At 34.6% G+C, this 8,979-nt stretch overlaps 2 protein-coding genes across 3 annotated transcripts; one reads left to right on the top strand and one right to left on the bottom strand.

Annotated features, from left to right (window-relative positions):
* The first annotated feature begins 438 nt into the window (after positions 1-438).
* On the top strand, positions 439-2,759 carry LOC121240335 (10 kDa chaperonin, mitochondrial-like). The gene is made up of 3 exons (XM_041137749.1): positions 439-646; positions 1,516-1,655; positions 2,462-2,759. The coding sequence occupies exons 1-3, from the start codon at positions 542-544 to the stop codon at positions 2,508-2,510; spliced, it is 294 nt and encodes a 97-aa protein (XP_040993683.1). The 5' UTR covers positions 439-541; the 3' UTR covers positions 2,511-2,759.
* Positions 2,760-3,478: 719 nt separating this feature from the next.
* Positions 3,479-8,719, bottom strand: LOC121240334. 2 transcript variants are annotated; one of them, XM_041137747.1, is made up of 6 exons: positions 8,557-8,719; positions 6,807-6,860; positions 6,652-6,724; positions 5,867-5,907; positions 3,821-3,880; positions 3,479-3,728 (listed from the first exon to the last, which is right to left on the bottom strand). In XM_041137747.1, the coding sequence occupies exons 1-6, from the start codon at positions 8,620-8,622 to the stop codon at positions 3,660-3,662; spliced, it is 363 nt and encodes a 120-aa protein (XP_040993681.1). In that variant the 5' UTR covers positions 8,623-8,719; the 3' UTR covers positions 3,479-3,659. The 2 variants fall into 2 exon arrangements, with proteins under 2 accessions (XP_040993681.1, XP_040993682.1); XM_041137748.1 differs by having other exon boundaries at positions 6,810-6,860; positions 8,557-8,718.
* Positions 8,720-8,979: the final 260 nt, after the last annotated feature.

The raw sequence follows: 8,979 nt of genomic DNA, 5'->3' as shown, positions 1-8,979 counted from the left end.
ATAATTAAATAAGATGAGATAAAAATAATTATAAAAACAAACGAGAATTTACACATTAATGCATCGACCAGTTTTCTTTTTAGTTGAATATTTTAGTTACTTTTTGTTCAATCAAGACTTGACAAGTCAACGTATAACTTATCCTTTTATAAACAAATCTATCTACGATGAAAAAATAAAAAAGAATCATTAGTTTTATAAGGTATAAAAATATCCTTCCTTTAAAATATTGTAATATTGTTGTAATATTGTGTAAAGTGACGTGTTTATTAGTTTTTAAAAGGAAACTATTGAATGAGTTCAGACAGTTACAACCATTATAAAATATTATTATTTATTTTAAATTTAATCATTTTATTATTTACTGAATGATTAATTTAGGCAAAATTACAATTGCGTATGACAGTGTTGTACCTTCGGTCTTAAAATCCCTCTTAAACCCTACAAACATAAGGCAACGAGGAGTCGAGAAGTGAAAGAAGCTTCTAGTTCGCATTTCATTCCTCTCTCTCTGCTCATTCCCCTTTTCAAATCCCCTCCAATGGCGAAGCGTCTGATCCCTTCTTTCAACCGCGTTCTCATCGAGAAAATTGTTCCTCCTTCAAAGACCAACTCCGGTATCTTACTTCCCGGGTCAACCACCAAGGTAACTTTTTCTTCCTTTTTTTTTTTTTTTTTGCTTATGCTGGGAAAATTGGTACTTTTTTCTGTATTTGTGGGGTGTCTTTTTTTTATTATTGAAACTGAAATCGGGTTCGTGTCTTTTCCTTGCAATTTTATTTTGATTATACTTCTATCTTGTTTTTCTGATCTTTGGTTTGGCTTTTGGGGATTTTTCTGGTTTTGATGTCTTGTCTGGACGGGAGGCTTTCTTCCCGATTGATTTGTGGCGTCTTTCCCTTCTGTCTGGGTGTGGGTTTGATTTAAATGGACTTGCTACATTGGCTTTCATATTGTGATCCAAGTTATTGTTAGTTTGACATAACTTCAATTTCGGATATTTATTTGTCGTCTTTTCCAATTAAACCCAAAAGTTTCCTTTTTGCAATGTTCCTTTAATTGGGTGTGGAGTTTTTCTTACGGGCTTCATTTGATCTATTTGAGTATCTATCACATTTTGCCATTGGAAGTTTTTGATATCTGAGAATATGAGAGCCCTTTTATATTACCTGAGATTGAATTATATAATTTATATTCTGAGGAATACTAGAAAGTAGAAAGTAGAAACAGCAGCTACAGGTGTGACCGTTGCTCGCATTCAATTTGAAACAGCTCCTCATACCACTTACATTTTGCACACAATTTATGTGTGTTAAGTATGAAATCAGTGAGTTTCTGGTCTTAACATACATTGGAGCAAACTGGTTTCGATTTGAGATTGCCACAGGCACTCCTTTATATGTTTATTTGTTTGTTAGCCACTGTAATTTATTGTTCTTGCTGCTGTTGTCCTTTTCATTTTTCTCGTTGGTTTACATTGCTCTTGCACCTCTTTTTGACGGCTTGATAATGCAGCTGAACTCTGGAAAAGTTGTTGCTGTGGGCCCGGGAGGTCGTGATAGAGATGGGAAACTTATTCCTGTCAGTGTAAAGGAAGGAGACAGCGTTCTTTTGCCTGAATTTGGAGGAACTGAAGTAAAGCTTGGTGACAAAGAGTAAGCTATAGATTTCTTTTTTAATGTTATCCCATGTCATGGAACCTGTGAGAGTCCTATTGCCTTTCTCTGGTGGGAAGGTGTTTGGTTTTTGTGTTGGAAGAAGGGGATTAAGGGAAGCAGAGTGATGGAGAGGATGCAAACCCTTTTTTTTTTTTTTTTTGGGGGGGGGGTGGTGTTTGGGTTATGTGAGGATACGAGTTAGGCTTTTTGATTGGCAGATACATGAGTTAGGCTAGGAAAAAGAAAAGGAAATATTCCGTCCCTTTGAGTTCAGTCCTCCATCGACCACCCTTTGGCCAACATATTTAGGCATCTTTTGGATGTTGAGAACTTGAGATGGGATGTGATGAAAAATCTGTTAATAGTAGTGAAATGGCTTGTAAATGGTAGTGAAATGGTTGGAGTTAAGATGTTTATGGGGTTTTAAGAAATGAGAGAGAAAAAATTGAACAAAAATATTATAAAGTTAAAATATTGTTAGAATGTTATTTTTGTTTTGTGATTTGAAAAAGTTGAATTGGTTTTTATATTTTGTTTGGAAGTTTGGGCAAAGTGTAATGATTAGGTAGTGATTAGATGTTAAAGATTTAAAATTAAAAAGTCTTTGTGTTTTAGTGATGTTTGGATGTTGAGATGAGATGTTGTCTCAACATCCAAACCAGTTTGTTTTGGTGTAAGATAACAGTCATGCACAACATGTTCGCCTTCATTCCTTTGTCAGATTAAAATTGTTTTCCTTGACATTATGCGACAAACCATTCTCATTTCCATACCTAACATATTTTCCCTGGACTTTGTTTCAGGTATCATCTGTATAGAGATGAGGATATCTTGGGAACTCTTCATGACTAAAGCATGGTACTTCACCATCATTGTTTCAAACGTTCGTGTCCCTGCTCAGCACGAGGCAGTTCACGATAAAGGGAGAAAATAGGCCTTCTTATTGCTGGAACTTGAGAATTTTGTGCTTTTTTGCATTATGTAACTCTTATAAAGCTAGACACTACAGTATTGCTTACAAACAAGATGAGGATTTGAAGACAACTCTATAATGTTTCATCAAAGACTGCAGAAATAATGAATTTCCCATTTGACTTGCTATTACTTTGGTCCATTCAGATTTTATCTTTTGGTGTAGACAATTGGAGAACCAATTAGGATTGTTATGTAAATGTAAATAATGCATGTCTGTACGTACATGCGTATAAAACATTTTTATTTATATACATAAAACAAAATCATTTTAGTTCCTCATGATGAATCCTCAAGTAGTTGTCATTCTATTTGCCGAACAAGCAAAAAATATATAAGTGATTATCGTGTGGCTACGTAAAGCAATAAGCAAATTAACCAACCTCGATTCCAAACCCAAGTAACAGAACTAAACCATGTTAAGTCGGGTAAATGCTTTCATCAAGTGCTGAGAATTTTTAACAGCTAAAAAACAACACAAATTGTTTATCAAAATGATTACACAAAAGTAAATCCATAAACTGATGTAGCTTAATGTAATACGTCAGATTGTAAAATTACTTTTATTATAAAGTAAATGTAACAAATTCTATAAAACCATATCAGTTTGTGAGTTTACTTTATGTAATCTCTGTCCGTAGCAGTCTCATTGATAAAGCAGTAAGAGAGAGAGAGAGAGAGAGAGATTCAATTGGGGTTTCTGTTTGCTTAGCAAGATTTTGTTTGTACTTTGGAGAATTTTGGGTACCATCGTATTTTTGCATTAGATTGGCTTTTCTGACAAAGCAAAAACGCATATTATATGAGCTAAAAAGAATGAAGAATCAAGAAGCCTACACCAAAACCAATTAATTCACATGACATCTATTCTGTAGAATTCATTTTGTCAAAATAGTTTTGTTTTAATTGTGTTACACCCAATAATTTAATCCAAACACTTCTAAGATTGCATGTCTCTTCCAAACTGAAATTCTCATGTACTCCTTAAAAGACAAGAAAACGAAGCAAGCATGCAAATCATCCATGAAACTATTCTTCAGAACTTTTCGTGGAGTTTATAAAGTTCTGAGCAGCATCAAAACTTAGTTCTTCCTGCACCTGGAAAGAATAGGAAATAAATTTTAACACTATTAGCAACAGCAAAAAAAAAAAAAAAACTAATCGGAGTTCTGTAAACATACAGCACGTACAAGTTTCTTATGAATTTGTTGAAATGCCTTGCAAAACCTCTCTGCGTCTGCTGCCCCCACCTATGAAACAAATGAGCACCGATAGTTAGTTATTTCATTCCCATCTTTTTCATCATGCCATGCTATCTGTTTATTTGTTTTTTTTTTCCTCCCTTCATCATGCTACATTGAACTGCTAACAATATAGCAAGCCATGAAACAATTTGGTATCGTATGAAAAAATTCCCAAACAGATTTATAGGGAGGAAGACAATGTTATCATAATCTTCATGTTTGAAACAAAACATTTTCTTTTTATAAGTAATGTTTCCTAGAAACAAAACATGACCCCCAATTCGATTTCAAGGCCAAAAAAGTATAAGCAGTTTTGACTCAATGGCTGAAATTGATACACGAACGAGTGAAGAGAATCTTTCAGAATTAAAATATGTACAAATACAAGCAAGCAAAAATTTTACTTTTACTTGATAAAAAAAAAAAAAAAAAAGCAAGCAAAATACAAGGTTAGACTTTGCCTGTAAAGAAATTTCAAAGCAAATAGAGGAAATAGCGTTGATGCGCCTCTCACTGCTTTAAATATACTGGAAACTAAAACAAATGTCTAGTTATTCAAATAGTGGATGGAAAATTGAAGATGAGTATGTTACTTAGCAAATCAAAAACCATCTTTTCAGAAAAATAATTATGCAAAGATTGGCTTTGTAAATCTTCAAGAAATGCACCAATTTTCCCTAATTCTGATATCACACCAAGTGAGATGGAATGAAACCAAGAAAGTCGTTCTCTAACTGCAACTACAGTTCTATTCCCAAGCTCAAACTGAATGAAATAAATAAAATATTAAACTAAAATTACTTATAAAAAAAATATCAAACAAAATTGAACCATTAAACTTTCTTCTCAAGGTTTAGTTCATAAGAGTCAGTTATCTGCCTCGAGCCTCACACAATTATTTATTGCAAGCTTCATAAAAACCTATCTATGCCAGTTTACTGGAATGTTAACTAAACACTAACCCAACTCATCTGTAGTCCAGTTGACAGAGCAAGGGAGAGTGATGCCATATGTTAGCGATATTCAATACCCTAAATGACAATCTACCTAGCATGACTCAAGGCATTTAACAGGTCAAAATTAACCATAGTACATCCCTTCATTCACTGTACTGTGGTGGTGTAATACCACAAATGTAGCGAACACATAAATTCTGCTTTCAAGTACAGTTCAACTCAATCAAATAATGATAACTACAGGCACAAAAGAGGAACGTTGTGGTAATAGATAAAAGCAAGAAGACCTGTAATCTCAAGATGAAAGCTGTAAACAGAATTTCTGTAAAAGTGAAGAACAGCCCTAAAGCTTCTCAGGTTTTTCATTGACATTATATCGGCCATGGAGATCATCCTCAGTATTATTTTTCTTAAGCTAAATCTAAATCTGTGTGTGATAGGTTTTTTCTTTATTTTATTATTTAGCTTGCCCATTCTCGCGGGTTGTGAGAGCCTAATTTGGTTTAAAGTGTACATAGGGCTCAGGATTCCTATTGGTCTCTTTGCAAACCACAGTATCTTCCCTTTTTTTCCTTTGTTTTTTTGTTGGGGGGTGGGTAGAACTATTTTTTGAGTTTCAATTGAGTTGTAGATATGACATCGTTCTTAATATAGCAAATAACACAAACTCTATTTAATTACTCATACTTATTCTCTCTCTCTCTCTCTCTCTCTCTCCCCCCCCCCCCCCCCCCCAACACACAAACTCTATTAATTACTCATGCAATCTTAATATTTGCATTACTATATGAAAGGAAGCTGATGATAGGCATTTTCCATCGCATTAAGGTTTTTTTTACCTCTCTGAGCAATGAAATATTCTAGGAATCATTTCATTCTATTAATAAAATCGTCTTTCTTACTTATCAAAAAAAAAAAAATCCAGGAATCATGGCCAAAATTTTCATGCATCAGATAGCTGATAATTTAAAAGTGGAGTTCATAAGTGGCAAGATTAAGAACTCTAGTAATTTTTCATAAGTGGAGTTTGGCATACCTTCCTTTCAGCAGCCAACTTTAGCTTCCCCCAAAATGCATCTGTTAATATATAGCCACATAAGCAAGAATATTTAATTTCTTTGGTAAAAATCAGCATACAAGTGTACTTATCAAAAAAGTCAACATACAAGTGCAAATGCATCTAGTCACCTAATCCTACTAGGTCTTCTCCCTATATTGAAAAATATAAAGCAAAGTGTTAAAAAGCCAGATTCACAATATGTCAAGTACCTCAGAAAAATTTGACTATTTACTTGTCAATAAAATTTTATTATTACTTATAAAAAAAAAAGTTCACAATACAATTTGACTCCAGATTCACATATAAATTTGATGAATGTAATGTTAACAAAGCCAAGACCCCCGGGTGAAGCTTTTCCAAGTTTTCCAAGCAAGTACATGATAGCAAAATCGGTGCATAAATGGAATCACAATGGTAGACACAAACCTCTTCATAAACAAGCAAGGTGCTTGTAGGTTTATAAAGGAGAACAAAGGGAAGGAAAGAATGACTTTAGATCGAATAAAAAAGGTTTGGGTGTTCACTTTTACTTGGAATGCTTACGAGGGAAGGGCAAAGAAATCGGTGTCCTTCCATTCCTCTCCTTCCTCCCTCCCTTTTAAAATCAACTCCCAAACAGACCCACCATTCCCTCTTGTTTCGAACCCCCCCCCCCCCCCCCCCAAAAAAAAAAAAAAAAAAAACTGACTGTATATTGAAAAGCAATGCACCTTGCTGGGTAACAAGACAATTATTATAAGAAAAGGTAATTGAATGGATACCTTGTTGGCTAATTCCTTGATTTTCCACTTCCTTTTTATTCCCCTCATCCCATGCATCTTGCCATTCCTTTATCTGTTATGAAGTCAAAACTTTCAACCATCGCTGAACATATACAAATATGTCACAATATTGTGTGAAGCAGTGGAAGTCATACCACCTCACTCTGTGATGACCTAGAGGTTGATTCTCTTGATGCTTCTAATTCCACCTGAAATTATATTCAAAATCAGAGCCAGATGCATCTATAATCAACCAAAGAGGATTTTTTTTAATAAATTCTTTTAATATGTGTTAAGGACAATAGAATCTACATACCATTTGGGTCCTTCCACTAATTTGGATTGATATTATATATAAATAAATACACACATACTAAGCCCATTAAAACTTTTGACATGCGCTTCTCGCCGGAATTAACCTCTTCCTTTCCTTTTTCTGTCTCTCTAATAGTTTCTTTTTCTTCTTTCTTGTGAGAGGAGAGTTGATGTTGAATTCTAGGCATTTGAAGGTGGAATCGAAGACCTTCGTTTTTTTGAAAGAGGGAGGAAATTATATTTGCATTTCTGAGAGGAGCAGAAGGGTGGTTAAGTTTGTTTCTCTTAGAGTGCCGGTGTTGTCATGGGTGGCAAAGGTTTGGAGGAATGCTTGGCACACTCTTGGAGTGATGGGTTTTTCAGAAAGTTGTGGGAGGGTAATGGTAGTGGTTGGGAAAGGTGTTGGAGGGGCAACAAATGAAAGGAAGGAGCAGAATGTGCAGATCATAGTAGATAAGATGTAACACAGAATTATGTGCAGGCAGTATTCAAAAATATGATGAAACACTTGGACAGTAAACATACTGTCCGAGACTGAAATAATATATAAGAATTAAACTAAATCAAGCATTCCCCTTCCTTCCTCAAAATTTGTCACACACTTAATCATCTAAAGAACTGAGAGTGTGACCCAGTTCTGCCAAACATGCCCATTGCCAGTATTTCGTAACTAGGGGTAGCAAAATAACGTGTTGAATGCTTTTCAAAATAACCATACAGCACATACAATTCAAGAAACCACGTAACATATATTTTTTGATTGGCACGGGGTGCCTGAAAATAGCATTCGAACTAATTCTGAGGGTGCACAGGCCCTCGGTATGGAGTTTTCCGCAAGTGCACCTTGAGTAATTCAAGGGGAAAATCCCCCAGTCTGATGCCCCCTAAAGATTGTTTGCAATCAAGAGGATTCGAACCTTAGACTTTGGAGGGAGCATACCACCAAGACCAAGGCCTTCACCACTTGAGCATCATTGGTATACAAATCAAATTTCAGTATTATGCATAATCGATTCCTAGTATGTCCAAGTAACAAGAAGACTCTTTCAGACAACTTTACACTGAATCGGACCATCAGACATCACATATGAATCAATCAACCCTTGACCAGCTTATTCTTAAAACATCCTTGATATCTTCATACCTGTTAGTTGTGCCATTCACAAATCGTGATTCCTGATTTCAGTTTTTTAATTGAAACAAACTCTCTTACTTCTTCCATCCATGATGCATCTTTTGCCCCAAAAATTAAGGGCTTACGTTTATCCCATACCCGTTAACCTTGTTACGAAACTATTGGACACTCAGTTACCAACTGGATCAACCTCTATGCTACTAGCTACCCACTAAGTAACACAACCTTTATGCAACAAATACAGACAAACAGCAATAAAGAGCAACCATAACAACCCCAAAAATCGGAACTTTCAGCCACTGAACAGGAAATAAAGTGAGACCCAGTACACATAATGGCATCATAACAAAGAGGGAACCCTTTGGGTTAAACCTCAAACACTTTGTGTAATAAACACGATATAATTCAAAAATTATTTTTTAAAAGAATAACTTGGAAAATACAGGAAGAGTTACATGGTAATCACGAGATCGGACGACGGGGAAGAGATCAAGAAGGCGTCGGAATTCAACTTCGTCCATGCCTGCTCCGACTGCTGCTGTTTTCGCTCTCCCCAGATTAAACGGCAGACCCACTTCTTTCCTGCTTTTCTTCTTTCCGAAGTTTCAATATCTTTTATTTTTAGTACTTCTTCTTTTTGCGTAATTTTTATTATGTTCTCATTTTTAAAGGTTACTTTTACATTCAACTATTTCCAATTTCTTATGTTTCTATTTGATTCACTTATAAATTAAGAAGAAAAATCAAATAATAAATATAATATATTTTTACTGAATTATTTTATTATTAAGTCGTTGTGAGATCACATTATTCACATTATTTAAATAATAATATTTAATTTATAAAATTAAATTTTTTTAAAATTTATCTTTTAAATT

Source organism: Juglans microcarpa x Juglans regia, chromosome 7S (assembly GCF_004785595.1).
Source record: "Juglans microcarpa x Juglans regia isolate MS1-56 chromosome 7S, Jm3101_v1.0, whole genome shotgun sequence".
Taxonomy (NCBI): Eukaryota; Viridiplantae; Streptophyta; class Magnoliopsida; order Fagales; family Juglandaceae; genus Juglans; species Juglans microcarpa x Juglans regia.
Note: the sequence above shows the minus strand (reverse complement) of the source record. Positions and strands in the feature narration are given on the sequence as shown.

Bases quoted from the DNA above. Each gene is read 5' to 3' on its own strand.
- LOC121240335 (XM_041137749.1), top strand. From the start codon at position 542: ATGGCGAAGCGTCTGATCCCTTCTTTCAACCGCGTTCTCATCGAGAAA. The intron at 647-1,515 runs GTAACTTTTTCT...TTGATAATGCAG, and splicing joins TTCCCGGGTCAACCACCAAG to CTGAACTCTGGAAAAGTTGT. The intron at 1,656-2,461 runs GTAAGCTATAGA...ACTTTGTTTCAG, and splicing joins GTAAAGCTTGGTGACAAAGA to GTATCATCTGTATAGAGATG.
- LOC121240334 (XM_041137747.1), bottom strand. From the start codon at position 8,622: ATGGACGAAGTTGAATTCCGACGCCTTCTTGATCTCTTCCCCGTCGTC. The intron at 3,881-5,866 runs GTATGCCAAACT...TTTGTTTCATAG, and splicing joins AGTTGGCTGCTGAAAGGAAG to GTGGGGGCAGCAGACGCAGA. The intron at 3,729-3,820 runs GTACGTGCTGTA...TATTCTTTCCAG, and splicing joins AACAAATTCATAAGAAACTT to GTGCAGGAAGAACTAAGTTT.